The 23,943-nt window shown below is 37.1% G+C and overlaps 1 protein-coding gene across 1 annotated transcript; it reads right to left on the reverse strand.

The window, feature by feature from the left end:
• Positions 1 to 8,114: 8,114 nt before the first annotated feature.
• On the reverse strand, positions 8,115 to 10,919 carry LOC110684741 (F-box/LRR-repeat protein At4g14103-like). The gene is made up of 4 exons (XM_021861178.1): positions 10,666 to 10,919; positions 9,087 to 10,155; positions 8,810 to 8,974; positions 8,115 to 8,713 (listed from the first exon to the last, which is right to left on the reverse strand). Exons 2-4 carry the CDS (start codon positions 10,149 to 10,151, stop codon positions 8,390 to 8,392), a joined length of 1,554 nt encoding a protein of 517 aa, XP_021716870.1. The 5' UTR covers positions 10,152 to 10,155; positions 10,666 to 10,919; the 3' UTR covers positions 8,115 to 8,389.
• Between the last annotated feature and the right edge of the window lie 13,024 nt (positions 10,920 to 23,943).

Below are 23,943 nucleotides of genomic sequence, written 5' to 3' on the forward strand. Positions count from 1 at the left end.
CGCCTTGCTCCCTCAAGTACACCACGTACTCAGCATAGCTGTGCGCCAGTGCCCAGATGCTATAATCCGCGTCTGGGTACAAGGCAGCCCAGGCAATCTTCATACGGGCGTCGTTGTCAGCATCACTTTCAGCAACAAGGCGGTTTTTCTCCGCCTCTAGGGTTGCTGCAAAGTTTGTCTGAGCTTGAGCAGCATCCTTCTCCAGCCTCTCAACCTTGGTCTTCAGTTTGCCAAGGTCCGTCTGGGCCTTCTTAAGCGCCTCATCAGCCTTTTTGGCGCTCTCGTCCGCCTTCTTCTGGGCCTCCTCCGCCTCTTTTTTTGCCGTCTCAGCATCCGTCGCCCGCTGGTTGGCCGCCTTCAGATCTAGCTCCAGATGCTGGATTTTAGACGCCTGTGTCATAATTATTGCTTTAGTTTCAATTTCATTTACGATTGTTGAGTGTAAAGCAATATTATCAGCGTCTATGGCAGACTTCTTTGCCCTTTTTACCTCTTCCCGTTTGCGGGAATAAGGACGTTTGAGCCCGTCCACCCGCAGCATGGCCTGCAAAAATTCAGGCGTCATAAGTATTGCAGGCGAGATAAAATACTTGGAAAAAATAAAATTGAATTAAAAACTCTTACCTCAGCCAGAAGGGATAGAATGCGTTCAAGATTGAACGTCTCTATCCCAGGGATATTGTCCTTATCCCTCTTTCGGACGGCTTCCAGCATGGCCTTGGCATGCTTCTGGACGTCCGGCCAGCGGGGAGATTGATCTGCCCCACAATCAATACGTGATGAGTGCGAAACTAAGGCAGCACCTATTTGTAGCCGGCCGTCTTGAGGATGACGTCTGTTGGGAGTGGGATTTCACCCGCAAAGGCCACCCCAGGTCAAGCGGGGATTCAAAAGGGTTCTTATCTTCAGAGCCGGCCAAGCGGGTACCGCTTGCAGACGTGGAGAACCCACCGGTTGCTGTAACGGGGTTAACGAGGTTGAGGCCCAGGCTGCCGCCTACCTTCTCGTTACGCCCCGCTATCCGCATCTTCTGAGGCCCGGCTAAGGCGCCATGAGTCGACGCAGAGGTGGACTTTTTTATTTTGTTGAGAACGGCTGGGGCCTCCTCCCTAGCCCGTTTGAGGTTTTTCTCAAACGATTTCCCAACTTCTCCCCTTGCGAAAAATAACCAAGTCAAAGTTAGCATCCGAGTAAAATAGTTTTTAAAAATCAACTTAAGAAAGGGTCAGGCGCTTAATACCTTGGCCTTGACCTCGACCGCAGCTTTCTCCGCAAGATCTTTGCGGATGGATGCAGAAGACTGCCTGGGAGTTTTCTCCGGCTGCAACATGTTTAGAGCTTCTTCTGCAAAAAGAGATAAAATGGTCAATATCATAAATCAATTTCGATAGAAAAATACTACAGACGGTATAAACTCAGGCGCATACGTTTGGTAAACATGTGCCCTAGCCCGCAGGAGTCTAGGAAGCATTCGTCCCTGAACCAGGCGCTCTTGGGAATCCAATTCTTGGGGACTTTTATTGTTTCCCCGGTTGACAGAGTTGCGTCTGTGAGGCCGAAAAAGTCTGCCTCAATTATCTTGTCAAAATCTTCCTCTGGGATCCGGGGAAGAGCGCACTTCCTGCCTAACAAGTCAGGCTTCTTATTGTACAGACGGAATTCATAATTTCCCGTCTGGTTGGGGCTGACATCAGGTAGAACTTGTGCTTCCTGCCATCGAACTTTGAGACCTTGTCCAAGGTCATCATATATTGCGGCTGCGTGGTTAGAGTGTACCACGCCCTCCAGCCGCCTGGGCTTCTGCTAAGATAGTGCATGCTTGCAAAAGCCTCCCAGCCGGGTTTAAGCCCCTGGAACTCGCAGGCGGCAACATACCCCAGAATATTGGTCCAAGAGTTGAGGGTAAGTTGCCAGACCCCAAGGTCGTAGCCTCTCAAAATTGCCTTCACCGCCTGGTGAAGGGGAAGCGAAGGCTAGCTTTGAACGCCGCCTCATAACAGCCAAAATAGTTGTTGGTGTTCTGTTGATCGTCCCCCCAGGCGATGGTGCCCAGCTCAGGCGGCACCCGGATCCTATACCCGTCTCCTAGCGGGTGCATTTTCTTAAAATTTTCTAAGTTTTCCTCCATTTGGATCTGGTCCTTGGAGGAGACGTGGATGCTGAAGGGATCGTCCTTCTCGATCCACTTTTTCCTTTCTTCCTCCTCGCTATCCGGAAGAGGGGGTAAGTCATCACTGCTCTCAGAGGTAGAGGCGGAGCTGTCACTCTTTGTCTCCTCCTCACTTTGACCCAAGGGGGCAGAGACGACCTCGTCGCCGCCTTGGTCGCACTCTTCCAAAAAAGAGTCCGCAGGGGTTGAAGGGGCACGCGGAGGGGATCTCTCCAGAGCCGTCTGGTCTCCCTGACCAGACGTTTCTCCCTCAGGCGTTTGGCCGCCTGAGCCTTCGCTCCTGTAATTTGGATCAGTGGCCGTCTGCATTGTTCGAGCCATGGTGTCCTGCACAGACACATAACTGGTCGGAATCCTTGGCAAAGGGTGGTCCCAACACCCCGAGATGGCACTCCCAGTCCTAGACTCAACTGTCCCTGGTGACCGGCTGGACTCTAACCGTCCCTGGCGTGCCACGTCACATCTGTGAGGGGCAAATGTTTAGGGTAATTTTACCCTGCCACGTGGCCCAATCAGAGGGTGACACGTGGTAGCCCCAGATTGGTCCAAAGTGGACCAATCCCTGCTTGACACGTGTCACTCCAGAAACAAAGGGAAAAAGGCGGCCTTCAGGCCCAAATCCCGAGAACGCCGCAAAACGGCACAGCCCACCAATGATTAGGGTTCAGTGACCTAATCAGGGGCGCAATTCCCAAAGACCCTATAAATAGGGAGATTTCCCTCATTTTGAGGGCAGGTTTTACAATTTATTACTCTTGCATTATCTTACATCAGAGAAACAACTGAGCTTGGAATCCGAGCAGATACCTACCTAAATTTTCGTTCTCTTTATTCCGTTTCAAGTTACTAACTTGACCGTCGGAGGCGGAGCTCCAACCACCCGGAGTCTCCATTATTTTGCAGGTACAGCTCAGTTGGATCAGACTTCGTGACGTAACTCTCCCGAGGGACAAAAACACCCAAAATAGTAATGTCAGAAGAAAACAATAGTTGAAGGTACAAATAAATACCCCAGTTTTTTTCTTAGTTTAGAATGTCGATTTCCTTAAGTGTTTGTTCATAGATTTAATGATGGTTTGATGATAAGAATTTTTTCAAATGTAAAGATTTTCAGTATCTAGTGATAAATTTGTGAATGCATTTCATTAGATGTTTCGAGTGCAATTAAACAACTGACTAAATTTTCATCCTGCAGTGAACTTTATGCAATCTGTCTTTTCTATGTCCCTCACTCCATTCCAACTTAGCTCCTGTTAATGTTAAAAAAATGTTTGCAAGGCATAAGAGTATTTGTTGGACTTAATGGTTTTGATGATGACACAACCTCACTTGGTTTGGTTATTAATCTTCCTTGGTGTAAGTCTGTTAAGTTGTATGAATTGCTTGATTTAGTTGAGGCTCAAAATTAGGTGAATTTGTTGAGTGAATGCTTTAATCGGAGTATGTATGTTGATGCTATGAGGGATTTTTGCAAAAGTTTCAAATATTCTAAAGGTGTTATTCGCTGTTGTGTGTAAGAAAAAGAAATTGAGTTTGATGCGATGTATTTGGATGAGTTGTTTGATGTACCTAATACTGGATATGACTTGTATTTTAAGATTAATGTGATAAGGAACCCTCTTCCTGATGCAAATATTGATGAGATAGTAGAGTTTCTAGGTGGAGACCCGGAGGAAACCTACATAAATCACAATGACCTAACCCCTCTTGACAAAATTCTGCTAAAATTCGTTTTCAATGACATTATTCCTCGAACCCAAAAGAGAGACAGTGCCAACAAGCTTGACTCTGTTCTCATCTATTGCCTAGCCAAAAAGATCCAAATTAACTTTCCTTCCATCATGATCCAACACCTTTCTCACTGTGTTCCAAAAGGATGGAAGGTGGGATATGGTAACCTACTTACCTATGTTTTCGAAAGCTTTGGCATCTCCTTTACTGATAAAGAACCTCTGCCCCTCAAAAACACCGAATACATGCAACCTATTTTCCTTGAAAATCATAAGATGAAGGTTGTGGATGGATGTTTTGAAGTTGTGCTGGAGGAAAAGGAGAAAAGGCCTAAGGAAGTAGGTGGACTAGCTGAGGGGGAAGAAGAGAGGGCTGCTGGGATAGTAGAGGGAGTGGTGCAGGACATTCAAGAGGAGGAAGAGGAAAAGGTGGTTGAGGAAGTGACTGAGACAGGGGGAAGGAAGAAAAGGAAGAGTTTGAGGCTGATGAAGAAAAAGGAGCCCTCTGCACCCATTTGTATTGATATGACTGGGGTGCAAGAGGAATTACAGAAAGTCTCAAGCTCTCCTAGTCTGGGCAAGCATGCATCTGCAGGAACAGGTTTTGCAGCTTTCAATTCCCCATCAAAGGTTCCCAGCGAGGATGTCAAGGAGATGAAGAATATGCTCCTGAAGGTGCTCAAGGAACAAGAGGATTCAAAGCAAAACATGGCAGAACTGAAGAAGAGCATGGTCATTCTGAGCACTGATGTCAAGAAGCTGGTCTCAAGCTCTGAACAAGGGAGACAGTCCATTATGAAGGACATAGTGTCTCAAATCAGCAAGAAGCTGGAGGATCTTGCTGTTGATGATGACCAGAACATTGCTTCTTAACCTACCTTTCCTTGCAGCCTCTTTATGTTGATAAAACTTATGTTTATTTGCTTTTGGAAACAATTTTTTTTTAGGTCTGTAATATTTTGGGCACTTTTTAATTTCTTTTGGCAAACTTGCGAATTTGGTACATTTGGCCGATGTTTTTAATCGGTTTTGGATGATGAATGTCTATGTTTCTTTTGCCTATATGCTTTTTGAATATTTGCTCTCTATGCATGCTTCTTGTCTTAACACTAAACCACTAGATGGTGCTGTGTTATGGTATACTATATACTTGTGTGTTAGGTTTTGATAATGCCAAAAGGGGGAAAAGGATGAAAACTATCAAGGAAACTTAATCATTCTATGGTCTCTGTTCGAAATCTTCACAAGCTGTCTAATCTCTACAAGCCGGTATAATGTATGTACAAGTTTTTTTTCAAGTTTTTTAGTTATTTATTTATGCATTGTTTTTATTTCCTTAAACATTAGTTTCCATTCTGCATTGTATTTTGTTTTTACATTTCCTTTCTTTCGGAATAAAATGGATTATCTCTGTTTCCTTGTAAGTAAGTTTGGTTTGATTGTCATCATCAAAAAGGGGGAATATTTTTGGACTTAATGATTTTGATGATGACACAACCTCACTTACTTACAAACTAATAAGTGCTTGATTGTTTAAGTGTGTACTCAGTTACAAAGACTAGGAGAATAAAGGGTCTTGTAAAAATACCATGAGGAACAAGAAGGCCAGAAGCAGAGCTATCCTTATAGAAGAGTTCCCTCACAGGAACTGGCGCTTCAGAAATGAAGACTAGAGAAGAGAAGTTCCTCCCAAGGAACAGAAGCCTCGGAGTAGGAGCTTCATCAGAGAATATGAAGACTAAATATATTTTTATATTTTAGGATTTATGTAAGTATAAGATATTAAATAGCACTCGGAAAATCTGTGTGGAATTGATCTAAAAGATGAAATATGTGCATGCTAGTTTTAGGAAAACTGTTATCATTTAAAAGTTTTTCTTTTTCTCAAGTTAAAAAGATTTTATTTTATTTCTTTTTCTGATTTTCGGAAAATATCTTTTACAAAATAAAATCTCCCATGTTTTCCAAAACTTGCGGCCTACTCTCCCATGTTCTTCTTCAGTCATGGGTTTGCACATTAAGGAGTTCATGGTTCCTTAATTATAGGGACATGGTCTTCTTAGTGGGTATGAGTAGTGGCGTAATGGTGTTGCTGCACAAAGAGGATTTTCCAAAGCATTTATTGATCTATAAATAGCCATTAATTTCAGAAGGAAAATATCACCCTTTCTCACATAAGTTTTCAAGCTTCAAATCGAGTCAAGTGTCAATTCCACACAAGTTCATTAGAGTGTTCTTAATGTTCTTATACTAGAGTTTGTTTTCTTTCGAGTTGTAATTTGGGGAATGGGGAAGTTCGAGTGAACGTTTGTGTATGAGAAAGAGAAGTGAGGAAGTGAAGAGAAAGAGAACAGAGAACAGAGAAGTGAGAAAAGAGAAAGAGAAGAGAAGAGTAACAAGTTGGGTGACTTGTTCCTCAGGGTCTTAAGTTCGTAGAGGAACTTGAGTTTGAGTCGTTAGCTTGGAATAGGATCATTTGCCCTATTATAGTGAAGATTCATTTCCCAAAATCCCAAGTAGTCGTGGTTTTTCTCCTTGTTAGGGCCAAGGAGTTTTCCACGTAAAATCTCTCTTGCATTCTTTTGTTTCTTTAGTTAATCATTCAGTTCCTTTAGCTAACTTAATTTTAATTCCGCAAAAAGTTTAGCTAATCTCTCATACTACAATTCAACCCCCCCTTCTTGTAGTATTCTTTGAAACAACAGCATTTTTCCCAACATTGCAATATGAAAAAAACGAAGGAAGTATAGGTTTGGAAATCTAACCACCATCAAGTTCTATTTATATTTATGACATGTTTTAAATTTACAAGCACCCCAATGTAGTATAAATGGCAATTTGTATATTTTTTTTTTTTTTTTTTTTTTTTTTTTTTTTTTTTTTGTTGACAGCTGAAAAAAGGAGAGTTAATCCCCAGTAACAATACAAATACTAACACAATAATGAAAGTTTAACAGTAAATCTGCAATGTTTTAAAGATGCATTCTTGCATGTTGAGCTCCTGTATAATCTCCCTGCAACCATTTTAGAAGTCTTGTGTCAGGGATAAAAATTTGTAAATGCCACAAATAGAGCTTCACCGCTTCTTTGACTCCCTTGAAGATCGTTTCCAGCATGCATGAAACTATCTGCTGGTTGCAAGGACCACTCTCCCTCTTTAATGGCATCTGCAGTAGTTCTAACTTCTAAGTATCCACCACCATCCTCGATTTTTGTTTTTGCTTCTTACTTGCCTGATCTCCAGAATAGTAGGCCTGCAAACACCACTTCCTGTAGTTAAAATGTAACACTTACTCTATTGGTGTGCTTCCCTGTTGACCTGCCTTGATTCGAAGCCTGGGGAGCAGCTTTTTCTGACTCGGAATCAGCTGCAAGGTCATCATCTTTAGCAGCCATGATACCAGAACCAGCCTTATGTTCCATTCTCGACTTTCGTCTCCTCATCAAAACAAAGTTTGCAGGCATCAATATCCCACTCAGCATTATTTTTGCGGAGAGAGGCTACTCTAACATCTGTGATGGTAGCTTGGCTACTCAAAACAGGTGGCTTGCCATGAACCCAGAGATGGTGAATATAATTGACAACTGTGATGTTAAGAACAAACTCTACTGAAGCCAAATCTCTGAATCAGACCCTCACACACGGGATACAGCTTTGAAATAGGCAAGCATGGAGGTTTTTTCTTCACTAAAATAATCCTCACCCTTGAGCAATTTGAAAGCTCTATAAAATAATTATTTTTGAACATGAAGAAAAAAAATTACTACGCATTTTAATGTTAAACTGTCGTCCATGCCAAAAAAGAAAAAAAAAAGAAAAAAAAAATTATTCAAGGTAAAAAGAACATTAAGAAGTCCTCTCACGACGGAGGATACTAATGCAAAAAACTTAGAAGAGAAACAATTTGGCAAAATTCATGAATGAATGCCAAAACCAAAAGTGGGTGAAAAGAGTTTAAAGATGAGAAAAGAGTAAAAGGTTGGTTTAAGCACCATTATGCCTCATATTGTAACCTAACCTTATCATTTTCTTCTAATCATTACATAAATGGTGTTATCCTCCAAGTTGTTGCCTTGTTTATTCCATATTTACATACATATTAACATATATAATGCACAATTTCCATTGTTGAGCTTGCTAGCTACTCCGTAGCAGGTAAAAAGAGTAAGAAATTTCGTATTTCAACATCAAAAGAGACACTTCCAACAAATTCTTTTAAATAATTGCTTTCATTTGCAAATTACTCCTTCAGGACTTTGAATGCGAATGATTACTAAAAGCCAATCATAAACTATTATTTTTAACAAAGACTATAATTTATCAAACATAGACGATATATGTTGGGCTCAATCCTAGCACAGTTCAAGGGTAAGAATTACCCCGCCTTCACATAAGTAATGCATTTAACAATAGATATTAAATAAAAATACAACAAACTAAGATAACTTGTAGGTAAGAATGAATAGGAGTTAACATGGACCATGCTGATCATAACACTTGAATCGAACAGGTGACTGAGGCTTTTGGTAAATTCTTCAATGTAATCTCGATTAACATCTGACATGGATTAAAATTCGGAGTTCGGGCTAAGCATATGACCAGTTCCTCCAAAACTAACGCATGTCTAAGGAGAAACTGGGTTATTAATATCTCCTGAACAAATCCATGGTATTCCCTTATCACTATTCTTTTGAGACGATTCCTGCAACATACGGGAGTTTCATGATCTGTACGGATAAAAAATTCTTGTTCCTTCTCCAGCGCCTTTTTCCTATACTCACACAAAAAGTCGCCATGATATCCAGCGAGTCCCTAAGAAGTAAACATCAATAATCAATAAAATTAAAATTAAGAAAACTCTCAGAAGTTGAACAACATTGCTCATATGATTACTAAAACCACACCAACCTGTGCAAATTCAAGTGTTTCTAAGACAGGTGAACAGTTGAGAAAAGGCAACAACAGATTATCCCAGCAGCTATCTTCAGTAGCACCACCCAACTCTAGATGTTTCAGATTAGGAAACACGGGGAGTTTATCCTTTAAGACTTCCTCATCGATGAAGTCAAACTCCTACAACCACAAGTTAAACAATTATTACAATTGGTAAATTTCAAAATCAACTATGAAAGGAGAAAAAGGATTATTCAGCTTAAAAGAGAGAAATTAGAGATTGAGACATTACCCACATAAAAATGCCAAACAATGATAAGTGTTGAGAATAAGAAAAGGGTCTAATGAGGTTAATTATTTGCTGAAATGATCTTCCAAATTTTAAGGCCATGCATATTGTCAGAGATGCTTTAACAAGACCATGCATTACAGGGATTGAGTAACAACTTGCTAAATTATCAGAGTATTCAATGTACTCCAGATTGGGAGTATTGATCAGCACACAGTCGCTGTTATCTCGGAAAAAATCAGGACATTTAGGCATCCTTAAAGTCAATCTTCGAAGGGAAGTCGACGTGATAGCCGTGATGTTCACATGCCTTGTAAAGGGTTGGAATGTAAGATCTTCAAGTAGAGGGCAACTTGATACTAGCCTTGGCAAAAAGTCATCCTCAGAAATGAGAGATGCAAACAAGACGAGCTGTTTCAATTTTGGAAGACGATAAGAGGTCATGGCGTAAATTTGATCAAAACCAATGTTGACCTCAAGTTTCAACACCTCCAACGTTTCACAGGTGAAAATAGCTGGGGGCAGCTGAAAATTACCTGACTCCCCCACCAGTATAGAGAGGTCAAGTTCCCTAAGGCCACAAAAAGACAATGGATAAGAGATCCACACATTCAATCGCGGAGATTTCAAGTCAGGGAGGCAACCTTGACTACACCCATAGCAACTATCGCAACCAAAAAAGTACACTTTACCAAAGTCCTTGCTGGTAAGTTTAAGCTTAAACTTGGTAAGATGCTGCGATTGGTGTGTCTGGAGTACGGTATCAACAAAGCTCACAAAAGTGGGGAGACGCTCAATTGCATAGGGATGTTTCAAACAAAGACAAATAGGTGAACCATCAAAATCAAGACTTGTAATCAAAGGGAAAACACGCCTCAATTTCGTAGACAAGGCACAAGTAGCAGCAGCATCCTTGGTAGGAAGCAAAGAGAGGATCCGAATTAATAATTCATCAGGCAAACTGGAGAGCCTATCTACCAACATTTGAGTAAAGTTGTGATTTTGAACATCACATACAGTAGCATAATTACTGGTACATGGTTTCAAGCTCCTATCCATACTGACCATACACCTGCACCCATGATAGATAAATAGACGATACTATTAAAACCCTGATCAAATAGGATGAATCATGCAAAACCGCTTAGAAAACAAATATCCAGAGCTTGTAAGAAATTTAACAATCAATAAAAAGCGAATTATAATATGAAAGCGATAAAAACAAAATAGGATGAATCATGCAAAACGGCTTAAAAAACAAAATTAAAATCAAACAAAAAGTGGATTATAATATGAAAGCGATATCTTGAAAGAGCAACTGGGGACGAAACAACCTGGTTCAAAGTTTCAAAGTTCAAATTCAGGAAATCACAGTACGAAATTTAATTCAGGCTCGAAAAATCACATAATTTTATAGGGAGAAAAGGCATATTTGATTCAATTATCAATAATTTAAGTATCTCGTCAGTAATTAAGACCAATAGTTCAAAAGTTCGAACCCTAGATTACGAAATTGATATAAGATTAAACCCTAGATTGTGAAATTGATACGATGATTACACAAAAAGGAATAAAAACTTACCTCAAAAGTTGCTTCAATGGAGGATTAAAATATCAGAAGGCGCCTCAGTGGAGAACGAGGAGTGCGCTTCAATGGGAAACTCAGAGAGAGGGGAAGGGGGAAGGGGGGATAGGGCTAATTTTATTATTTAGCTATTAGGCTCGATTTTTTTTTATTTTGTTTTTATTTATTTTTTTATTTACAGTATATAAATATTACTGTATCTCTTAATTCTAATGAAAAAAAATAATAAATAAAAAAAATAATTAGTGGTTAAAAATTGTTATTGACTTAAATAAAATAAACGGTACTCCCTCCATTTCATAATATTAGTCCCACATACTATTTTGGGCGTTTCAAAAAGTTATACCCATATTGAATATATTTCATTTATAACTTGATTTATTTTGGAATTAATAAGTTGTGGATTAATGACATGACTCTAAGTAAGGAAATCTTTGCCTTATTTTATGCAATTATGACTTATGTTTTCCTAATAAAAATTAAAAAAAGTTAAACTTATTATTAATTATGTTGTACTTTAATGTTAGATTCCTAATATATTTCTTTTCTTATTTTACGTGATTGATTCCATATGAGACTAACATTATAAAACGGAGGAAGTAAGTTGAAGAGTTGGAGTATTAAAAAATTGTAAAAGAAAAATAGTGGATTTTAATTGAAAAGTAATTAATGGGAGAGGAAAGATATACTTCCTCCGTTTTTATTATTGCACAATACAAGTTGGGCACAGTAATTTTGGTAGCTGGAAATAGGGCTGTCATCGGTCCAAGACCGGACCGACCCAAATAGGAATGAAGACCGAAAATTAGAATTTTAAGAACCGAAGACCGGACCGATTAAGCTAGGACCAAACCCGGACCGGACTGAAAGAATCGGATTAAAACCCAGACTAGACCGCTTTGGACCGATTTAAGAATTTTTTTTATAAAAATACTAAATTTTTAATAAAGTTATGGAATACACGTAAAAAGTAAAGGAAAAACAATATTTTAATGTCATTTTTATGTCTTTTTTTGTATGTTTAGTACAAAAAACATAAAATTAAAGTTTTCTAACCTTATTAATGATAATTTTCACCATTATTTAAGGTTTCACGCATATTTTTAATAAAAAAAAATCGGTCTGAATCGACCGGTTTTTATAGGGTTTTGGATCGGACCGGACCGATGACCGAAAAAAATAATTTCAAGACCCGAAGACCAGACCGATTAGTTTGGTCTGGTCCGGTCCATTTTTTTGGTCCGGAACAATTTATGAACACCCCTAATTGGAAAAGGAAGAGAGAGAAAGGTAAAAATACAAAAGTGTCCATGTAATGTAAACTTAAACTAAAGAATAAGGGTGAAAAAGTAAGGGTATGTTGGATATTTGCAATGTGAACGGATACAATTTTTGTCTTAAAATGGAAATGGTGCAATATTTGTGAAACTTTCGTAAAAGGCAAGTGATGAAATATTAAAGGAACGGAGGAAGTAATAAAAAAAAAGTAGTATTGGGTTGGGTGGGGACCATGAGAGGAGATAGATAAATATTTTAATGTAGCTTTTTACCAAAAAAAAAAAAGGAAGTGTAACACTTATTAAAACACGGCCGGTTTTGATAAGTGTAACACTTATTAAAATACGGAGGGAGTATCTATCTATACTTCTATTTTAAAACAAGAAGTTTAAAGGACACACGTCCTCTTCTCTCTCTTTTTTATTTTATTATTTAAAAAAAAAAACTTTATCCTAAACGATTACAATCCTTTTAAAATATCAATTTTCATATGTATCTTTTGGGTTTCACTACATTTCATTATATAAATTTCCATTTACATAGAAATTGATAATATTTTACCTTCCCTCTCTTTCACTGATTTTACCCGTCCTCTCTTTCACCCGAAGTCTATAATTTATATCAACTATTTAATTATTTTATGGAAATTCTCTTTGGTAACACCATACTTTTAACTTTCCTCAGTGGTGAATTACAAAAATTCTTATTATCTTTGATAAACCTAAAATTTTATATTAAGCTAACCATGACATTAATGATAAACCGTAATTAAATATTTAACTATAGTTAGTTTATTTATTTATTTTGTTATTATTATTTACTTAATAAAAATTATTTTTTATAAAAAAAATCAACCTTTCCCCAACCAATCCGCCACCACTCTTCGCCCCCACCCACACCGGCGCCGACCCCTCTATCGCCAGCGTGTCGGCCTCCCCTCCCGGCCATGTATCGACAACAGCCAAATTCGCTACTATGCAACAACATTAATCAACCAAACACCTTCCTCGTCCTCAATTTCGATCTTCACCATCAATCGCCGACGTCTTTTTCGTTCAGTTCGCTTCCAATTCGTCCTTATCTCTCTTCGTTGAGATTTGATGAGTGATTTCTTTTCCGTCGATAAAACAAACAATTGAGATTAGCAAGAGAAAAATTGGGGATTTTTTTAGGGTTAGGGTTAACGGTGGAAATCGGGAATTGGGGAATCGGGGAAGGGGAGTCCGACGGGAGAGGAGTTACAGGTGTGGTTGCGGATTTCAGGGATGGGGTATGAGAGGCTGACGAATTTCAAGGGTGGGGGATGAGTGGCTAGCGGTTTTCAGAGGTGAGGGATAAGAGGTTGGTGGTTTTAGGGGGTGGGGGTAAGCAGCTAGTGGTTTTCGGGGGTGGGGGATGAGTGGCTGGCGATCTTCGGGGGTAAGGATGGAAGTGTTTCAGGGTTTTCAAGGAAGTGGAGAGGTGTGGGATGGTCGCCGGCGTTAAGGGGTTTGGGTGCCAGCAAGTCGGCAATGAAGTGAGGTGGCGCTGGCGAAGGGAAGGGGGTTGGGGTTGGCTGGGGCACCGGTGGGTGGGGTTGGGTTTTTTTTTTTACTTTATAAAAATAATTTAATTATTTAAAAAAATATTAAAACTAACTATGGTTAATGAATTTAAATTAAAATAAGTATTATCTTTGGTAATAAAAAACTTAGGTTTATCAAAGATAATAAGAATTTTTGTAATTCACCACTGAGAAATGTAAAAAGTATGATGTTATTGAATTTAGTGGAGCATTCAAACGTATTTTTTTCGATCTACAAATTATTTACATTTCGGTTTTTTTTTTTCAAATTTATTTTTAATTTTTTGTTGGTTTTGAATTCTATTTTTTATACAAATTTTGCTTTTACAATTTGTGTAGGTTTTCAATAAAAATCTGTATAAATTTTTTTTTCTATTTTAATGTTTAATGATCAATTTTTTTCTATAATTTTCAATATTTTATAATTTTATCAATTATCACCTTTTCAGATCTTGATTTTTTATTAAATTTATAATCCCCACCAATAATCCTTGACTTTCGAACCTCGTTCTTTCTCTCTCCGTGGCACGAACCTAACTTTTTATTCAAAACCACCATTAACGAAACCTTAAATGGTGCTTTTTTGGTGGGGATTTAGGATTTGAGGCGTGGGGGAAGAGGATGGGTTGATTTAAGGTGGTGAATACAGTCGAGGGTGGATGCCCACCTTAGCCATGAACCACCACCCCAAAACCCTGAACCCCAAAATCAAAAACCCAGATTTCGATTTTAGGGGTTTTTAATTTTAGGGGTGGTGATTTACGACTAAGGTGGGCGGCTGCGATATGGGAAGAGGTATGGGCTGCCGGTGAAGGGGTTTCGCCCATCTCCTCCCTCTTTCCCCCCTTAAACCACCACCCTAAAACCCCAAAATCGAAATCCCTAAAATCAAAACCCTAAATTTAAAAGGATTTTTAATTGGAAAAATTGCTCACAATAATCTGAACTTTTCTTCATTCACCGAAAAAAATCCCAACTTTTGATTATTTTTTAATAACCCAAACTTTAACTTCAATTTGCTTCTAGCAGTCCCAAGTGGCCGAAAACCTGATGAATAGGTAAAATAAAAATTTGTTTAATGTCAAAAATTAAGTAAAAGAATGAAATTAAAATTAATCATACATAAATAAATAAACAAACAAACTCAAACCCAGCCTCCAGCAGTCTGTCGGCCACCCCTTCCATCTCCCCCTGCCCCTCTGATCCCCCACCAGCACTCAGCCACCACCCACTCAAGTGCCAATATCCCATTCCCCCGCCGGGCGTCTTTTCCTCCTCCCCATTCTTGCAAACCACCAAAACAACTCAACCTTCAATGGTAACTTAAACACCACCATCTCCAGTTACACATCGCTACCCCAGCATTTCGCTCCCAAGGCCGCCTAAACTCAGCAATTACATCGAAACCTTTTATCAGAATCTTATACGTTGTATGAAATTCGATAATCATGAACCAAATTGAACCCATAATGAGATAATTTTGTTCATTCTCTTCAAATTCAATTCGATTTCTATACACTTTAAAAAAATCAATTTATTGTTTACAATTTATATTTTTCTAATATTATGCATGCCTGCTAGTCTCAAACTCTCAAACAAATGCACTTGAATGATGAATTCTTCTCTTGTTCAACAACTCCGATAAAAAAGTCAAGAATCATGAACCGAGTTCCTTGGCCCCTACATGCCTACATGGTGGATGGGTTTTTTTTTTTGATAATTAATTAAATAATTATTCTAAAATTTACGGTATTTTCACCAAATGCCCTAGAGTTATTTTTTACTGACCATATACCCATGAAATTTTTCAAATTCACCATATATACTTGAGTTTTTTAAAAAATATCATGACATGCCGTTGATGACTAGCTAACAACTATTAATTCCGTTTTGCCACGTGAAAGCATGTTATTGGTTATTGTTTAGATTAATTAATTAATTAATTAATTATTATAAAAAAAACTTTAAAAAATTTTGAAAAAAAAAAAACAAAACTCACCTGCCACCAGCGAGCCACCTTAGCCCAACCACATCCCCACAACCGCCACCCAGCCATCTTCCCCACCGCCGACGCCTAGTCCTCCTCTTCACCGCACCGGCACCGCCATCCCCTAAGCCATGCGCCAGAACCGGCCCTGAACCACCATACCTCTTCCCTTCTCTTCAACCGTAAAAACCCCTCTCTGATTTTCCACCTTAGCCAAACATTAGGAAACCACCCCAAAACCTATTCGTCGACAGCCCAAATCCCGCCTCCCCGACGTCGCCGCCTACCTTAGCCAAAAACCACCAGCTAGAAACCGTTTTACCCCAAAATTGAAACCCTAAAAATCAAAATCTATGTGTAGGGAATATTTCAAGCATCATAACCCCAAGCTTGAACCCCACTGTGATCATACACTAAAGTATGGTGGCGTCTAAAGGGAAAGAAAAGAGAGCAAAAAGAGTCGCCAGCAAGTTTTAAGAACTTGTAAACCGTTCACGAGGTGAAGGTTACACCCCTTAACGATCCATGAGATCGTCAACTCCAAAAGGTCTTGAACCAAATAGGGTTTGGGGATGAGGGTAAAAATCCAATCTACAAAAGAAAGGACCCGCCCTATAAAATAGGCCTCTACTTTATTTTACTCGTATTCATGCGCTTCCTGACTAACATGCAATCATTATATTAATCCCAAACCTGTTTAATCTATGTTGGTTGAATATTAATGCACAAATAAATCTATTATTGGCGATCACTTGAATTAAAATCATATTAGCTTAAACCAAATTATTAATTATCTTATTAAGCGCAAATTCCTTTTAACATGCATAAAAGGCGTGATCAGGCAATAACAATAATATACCAAGCAACATAATAATAATCATAATAATCATACTAATAATAAAACTTAAATATAATAGGAAGACCCTAGGCATGATACTAACAACATTAATAACAAATTCTAGCATGTCACTAAACAATAAAAATCAAAGCTTTAGACCTAACATGATACTAACATGTTAACATGATATTAGAAAGAATAAAAGGCACCCTAAACATGATTCTAGAAAGCATTAAAAATATCCTAACATGATACTAGAAAGCATAAATAACACCCTAAAATGATACTAGAAAGCATAAATAACACCCTAACATGATACTAGGAATTAAACAAATCTAAGCATGATTTCTACATTGAAATAAAATAGGGAGTAAGCTAATTACTTACTTTGAATCCTCGTACCTATTTCTAATAACAAAATACACGCGTTAGTAAACTTCAATGAAAATAATAAATCAAAGAATTAAATTAAATAAATTGAAAGAAAGAGTTAAAAAAGTTTAGACTGGATTTGGGACCAAACCCTCAGAAAAGTATAAACCTTTCACGTCTAGGGCGAAGGCAACTTCAAACTTGGCTAGGTGTTTCTAGATCTAATGAGTGCGGAATTGTGTTTATGAAAGCTAGTTTAGAAAGAGAGAGAGAATCAAGGAATCCTTGGTGAGAGTTGATGATTAAAAACGGAGGTCCAGGGACCCCATTTATAGGAAAATAGTCCGAAAAATAGGTAGAATTTGATAAGGAATAAAACTCCACGCTGTCGCCAACAAACCAACTTTGTCGCGAGGTGTCACCACGCGACAAGCCTTGTCGCTTTCGCTTTGCGACAAAAGACAGTTTTTTGCGGATTTTGTTTTTATCATATCTTTTGATCCAGTAGTCTAAATAAGGCATATAATATGTCGTTGAAAAGCTCTTGAAGTCTACTTTTCAATGCAATTAGAATCAAATTAAAATAATTTTTAGATAAAAAGATATAGCCGAAATAGTGGAAGGGCGTCAGTTTTGGATAGAGTTTCGTATTACTTTCATATCTTTTTCGTTATAGTTCGGAATTAATATTATAATATATCATTGGAAAGATAATTTCAAGATCTATCCAACCATATAAAATTTGGATAAAAAATATGAGGCACAAAAATAAAATCTGACTGTCTTTGGACATCTTTAAATCCGAATAGAATTAGGACTTAAAAAAGGAAAGTTTTATTCAAATTCAAACTCTTTGATCCTATCTTTTCAAAAAAGGATAATTAAGATCTTTTAGGATCTTATAGAAGATTCTAATCTATCCTAATTAGTTTAGGAATAGGATTAACACTTTGGACCCTCCACATGATCATTGGGTCGTAAGTAAAATCCGGTTTGGGCCCAGTTTAGTATTTTGGCCATAACTTTCTCAATATTCATCGAAATTGGGCTTATAATATATCGTCGGAAAGCTCTTTGCAAGCCTTATCCAACTACACTACTATTGGAGCCTTGTTACGGACCAAACTAAAACTGGATTAGCTATTTTCATAAAATAGAGTTGGTTTTCGAAAACAGAAAGATGGATTTATAAATAAAAACAATTGCAACACTAGACTTTTCACACTTTCACTTCATTCGATTATGGTTCGACGCGAAAGATATTCATCACTGGGTTTGGTTTTGGGGCACAAATGGGTGTCTACACTATGGTTTCAATTTGGGGATTTTTTTTTAAAAAAAATTGGGGTTCCGTTGAAGTGGTTCAGCAATAACAGATCCTTAATCAGTCCAAGACTAATAAAGCTGAGTAGCCTGAGGATTTTATCAACGAATGGAAGAAGGATGGAGGTGGCAGGGGAATTGGCGCTTTGGATTCCCTGGCGCGGGGATGGGAGTTTGGGCGTCGACAGTGGGGATGGGAGGGATTTTCGAAGGAGAAAGGAGGAGGCAATTTTAGGTTTGGGAAATGGGTGGATCAAGGAATACGGCTAGAGGGGTTTTGGATTGGCGGTGGCGCCGGCGCAAGGTTTTAGGCAAAATTTGCGCCGGCAAGGAAATGGTGGCGGCCGGGGCTGGGCTGGTCGTTGGTGTGTTTTTTTTAAAAAAATTTTATTTGTTTTATTTTTTTGATAATTAATTAAATATTTACTTTAAAATTAAAATAATATAAATGCCAATTATAGGTTGCCATAAGGAAAATTAAGCCTAAATGACTAACAGAGTTAACGTCCGTCAGTCATTTGGGTATTTTGTAACATTTCTTTTTGTAAAATTAGGGGCATATGGTGAATTTAAAAATTTTCATGGATATATGGTGAATAAAAAAATAAATCTGGGGCATTTGGTGAAAATTCCGTATAATTTATTTATTTTAAATGACAACCGGGCATTTGGTGATAATTTTTTGAAACTCAAGTGTTTTTTAGTGAATTTGAAAAAAAAGTTGGGTATATTGTGAATAAAAAATTACTTAGGGCCTGTTCACTTCAGCGTAATTTCAGTTCAGTTCAGTTCAACTCCTAATTTCCCTCTCTCATAAAATATTCATTTAATCTCAGTTTAGTTTAGTTTAGTTCAGTTCAACTCCTATTTTTTTTCAGTAAATAAGAAGTTTTATTTCACCAAATATGGAAAACACTCAATTTTTCCAAGAATACAAGGTACATAGGCTGAAAACACATAGCCTATAACAACCTCTATACAACAAAAGTACTATACAACTCCCTATATAGATAAAGCTTCCAACCACTCTCTATTCTGTACATTTAGCTTTGAACTATTAACACTAAGAAGCCTAACTTTCACTTCACTCTTGAGCTGCCTAGCTATTACAAGTATATGCATAATCTTCAGATCCTAGAAAGCTGTGTTCCTCACCCTCCAAATCTGGTAAAGCACAGCCAAGACTCAAGTATTCACAACACTTTTCTAAAATCTTGACATGATTTCGTTGCAAATTCTAACATTATTCAGATACAATCTCTCAGGACCAAAACCAATCCAATATCTCACCTTAGTCCACATAGTGATGCTGTATTTACAATTCCAGAATAGATGATCATGAGTTTCTGGCACCTTAGCACATAGCAGACACAACTTCTCATTCTGCTGAGCATGTATGTACTGTGCAATCTATCCCTAGTCTTCAGTCTTCTTTGTATGGCCATCCATCTAATAAACTGATGCTTAATTAGGAACTAGTTTCCTTTCCCAAACCAAAGAAGCCAACCTGCATCTATCCTTTCCTATAGTGAGAAGTTCATAGCTTTTCTTTATACTATATTTCCCCTGCCCAAAAGTGGTTGTACACACTTTGCAGCTTGTCTTTCACTTCACACACTTTCTTTTAGTACCAGCTACAATATGCTCTAGGCTTATAGGTCATCTAGTTCTGCCCTTTAATATAGACAGAATTAACCCATTTTACCCAGAGATTATCATGTTTATGAGCAATGGCCCATGCATGCTTCCCCATTGCAGCTAAATTCCAAATTTGAACATTTTGTATACTCAATCCTCATTCTTTCCTCTTGCAGTAGATTCTATCCCAGGCAATATTCCCAGGCTTAGTGCTGTCCTTCCCATGCTGTAACACCCCAATAATTCTCTCTTTAAACCTGTGAGAACCCTGAACAATATTCAAGAGAATTACTGGCGTGCTACTGCCACGTGTTCAAACGTTAAGGCTTTTTCAAAAAATAGTAGCGGAAAAACTAAATCAAGTATATATAAGTTTCAAAACCAATAACCAAAACCAAATTAAATCTTACAACTTGGAACCCTTAAGGCCCTTATTCAAAACTTAAACCAATAGAAATAGTATGAAAGTAAAGTTGAGTTTAAATAACTTTAAAAGTAAATAACAATAAAAATAAGAAAGTAACCAACTCTCCACTCAAGATCCCACCAACTAGAAACGGATGTTGCATGTGTAAGAACCTGTGGTTAATCTGCTCCCCAATATTACAAGTGTAAAAATTGGATCATCACAGGGTCATTGAAAGGCGAAGGCCATGACCAAAGAAAGACACATAAAGCACGCAATCAGCAAAGATGAGTACATAGAAGCTGCGAAATAAAATAAGAAATCCCTAACATGCTACTAATAATAAATCATCATACATCATTAAATTATAAACTCAACACACGACTCAACTATCAAATTTATTAAGACTCCATCAATTTAATAATAGGTAAATCATTATTTTTATTCATTGAATTACGCAATAGACAAGGTTGTCCAACCCATGCTCCATTTGGAACATCAATAAAAGAAAAACCCCATGCCTCTTTTCGAAAACATCAATAAACATCTAACGACCACAGTCGCGACTCCGTGACCGTAGTTAGTATGAGATCTCACCTAACTCCTAGTTTTAAGAAAATAATTTTGAAATAAGAGACTCGTAGATCAGACGACCTCGAGAAAAGTACACGGCTAATACCCCATGTACCCCAACCCCTAATTGTCATTACTCCAGATGTGCACCAATCCAGAGTTTATTGCTCATCCATCTTGCACTTTACGTGATTTACAAGTTTAGACTTGGTGATGACTCATATGCAAACAATACAATCAATCCAATATCCATTCAATCAAGTAAGATAAGTTTCCAATTTCAATTCTTGATTTATTAGTGACAAGCAACATTTATTATTTATTCCTTCATTACCTCGGTGTATAAACACCTTGAGTGCATAAGGCACCCCAAAACCTTAACCTCGTCTTATAAGACTTGAATTCTTCCTTTACTCATCCTGTTTGCATAATCGTGAATGAGTAATAAATTAATCTTTACACCAATCACATACCTTTGCCTCTAAACGCACGCACCTTGCATAATTAGAGCACAAATAATACTTGCAATATAAAATAGTGCACATCATATGAAAGTCACAATGTATAACCAATCAATTTAACCCAGTCATCCTTATACATGATACTAAGTTCTCGATCTGTCCTTAAACATGCACCTAAAAGCAAGGTTTCGTAAGTTGTATGTACCTTGAATAAACAAATTGGTATGCCACTTTACTAACTAGAAATCACCTTCAATAAAGTCATCTCCTAAACCAAACAATAAGATCTCAATCAATACCCAAACAATCAAATTTACTGCAATACTAACTTACTTTAAAACCTTCAAAATCCAATTAAACAACACTTTAAAACCTTCCCTTTAGTTGAAATTAAAGGCTTATATATAGTTCTTTATATTTCCTTCATAAAAACCTTAAAATACACTCTTATACATGAAATTATAACAAGTTTAAAGTCTAATAAAAAATCTGAAAATTATTTAAAAACCCCTAATAATCCCCCCTTTTAATGGGTAATCACACCCTTTTATTAAAATCACAACTATACTACTTTAAATAAAATTCAAGCATTTTAAACCAATCAAAAACCCTTTAAAACTTCATCAAAATACATCTTAATACTTTAATTATCCAAAGAAACATTAAATTATCTCTTAAAATCTAGGATAAAATTTAAAGCATAAAAAAAACTTTGTTAAAAATCAAAAACTGCCCAAAAATCATATTTAGAAGCTGAATTTGGCCACGAAAGGGGTAGTGAGTCTTGCTTAAAACGTTGTTTCCACATGGAAAACACTACTGTTTTTAATCAAAATCGAATGAGTTTAGAACCTAATCGGGATTAAAACAGGATTAATATTAACGAACAGAAATCTAAAAATTAAAACATGTATATAATCAGAAATTATAACCTTTTTACCATCAAAATATAGATTTGATACTAATTATGTCAATTTCAAACAATTAAATCAAAAACCCAAAACAATAATTATATAATTATGCAAATAGAAATAGAAATAAGGGGAAAAGAAGGAGAGGAAGAAAGGGGAAAAGGGGGCTGCGGTGGCTGCCGGCTGGGTGGTCGCTGGCGACCAGGCGGCGGCGGCAGAAGGTGGGTCCGGCCGTTAGGTGGGGAGAGTAGTGAGTTAATTCTCAAGTAGGAAGAAAGAAGAAAAAGAAAAGAGAAAAAAGAAAAAAGAAAAATAAAATAAAATAAAAAAGATAGGAAGAATAAAGGAAAAGGAAAATGAAATAAAATAAAATAAAATAAAGGAGAAGGAAAAATAGAACTAACCTTTTGTGTGGCAAAATTTTGGGGATTAATGGGGTACTTACAGGGGAGAATGTTGTAGGGTAAATAATAAGATTGGGTCTCATAAAATTGATGGGCCAAATGAATGAAATGGACTTAGCTTTAATTGTATTGAAATAGATTATATAATGAAGGATCATAAAATAATTTGTAACAAAATAATTTTCAATCCAATTTAATAATTTGAATATTTTGAAATTAAATTACGCAAAAAAACACATCAATATTATAAATAAAATTAAATTTCATTTATAATATATTTAAAAATACGGGGATTACACATGCCATAGGAAGTTCCTACAGATGGTTTTAATGCTCTCAAAGATAGCTTTAGGAAATATTATAATTTGAGCCCAGTAAACCTGGATACTCATCAAAATAAAGTTTATCAAAACAGCTCTAGCAGAAAAAGAGAGATTTCTAGAACTCCAAATCTTGATTCTAGCACAGATTTTGTCTATCAGATGCTCACATTTAACTGCAGAAATTCTCTTTGAGAAAATTGGCACCCCTAAGTACATAAAAGGCATAGTACCCCTCCCAATCCGAGTAATGTCTAACACCTCATTCACCATGTTTTCACTCATCTCAGTGCAGTAAACTGAAGTTTTCTCAGGGCTAGCTTTTGAACCAGTTGCCTTAGAAAAAACTTCAAAACCTTTCATCATCAACTTAATAGACTCCACCTCCCCTTTATAGCACAAAATAAGGTCATTATAAAAACACAAGTAAGTCAAACCCATATATAGCTTTACACCTTGGGTGAAACTTGAACTTCTCCATGCCACTCACAACCTTCAAAATTCTTGACTAGTATTTAATATAGAGGACAAAAGGCAGAGGAGAGAGTGGGTCACCCTGTCTCTACCCTCTTTTTGCTTCACAAAAACCATGAAGACCCCCATTAATCATCAAAGAAAATCTAGGGGCTCTAACACTAAACATGATCATGTCAATGAAGCTTTGGGGAAATTTTAAAGCCTGCAACATCTCTTTTATGAAGTTCAATTGAATTCCTTCATATTGTTGGTCACCATTGAGTGAATTCCTTCATTACAATAGATTAAATTCAAATTTTGTTTTTTTCAACCTTCGATTTGAAGGTTTGTTAATGGAGTTTTTACAATGAAGCGTCGTCATCGAGGAGAAGGTGGTTAAGATGATGGTGTGATTATTTTCCGATGTGATTTCATTATCTAAATCACCATGGCTAGGTTTGAGTTTCGGAAAATGTAGCTTTCATATTCTTTTGATTTTTTTAGTGATAATTGTGTATTTTGTTATGAACAAATCTGTATTTGATTATATTTCAGTATTTTGAACATTTTAAGTTAAAAATATGAACGTATGTTGTGTTTTTTGTAAATACATAACATGTATTTTTGGAATTACGAACATCTTTATTATAATTCTGAACATGCGATACATTACTTATTAACTTATTTTTGTTTTAGATCTATGTATTTTTAATTTTATTAAAAAAATTGGCATTCTCTACTTTA

The sequence above is a fragment of the Chenopodium quinoa genome, unplaced genomic scaffold, assembly GCF_001683475.1.
Source record: "Chenopodium quinoa cultivar QQ74 unplaced genomic scaffold, ASM168347v1, whole genome shotgun sequence".
Lineage (NCBI taxonomy): Eukaryota > Viridiplantae > Streptophyta > Magnoliopsida > Caryophyllales > Amaranthaceae > Chenopodium > Chenopodium quinoa.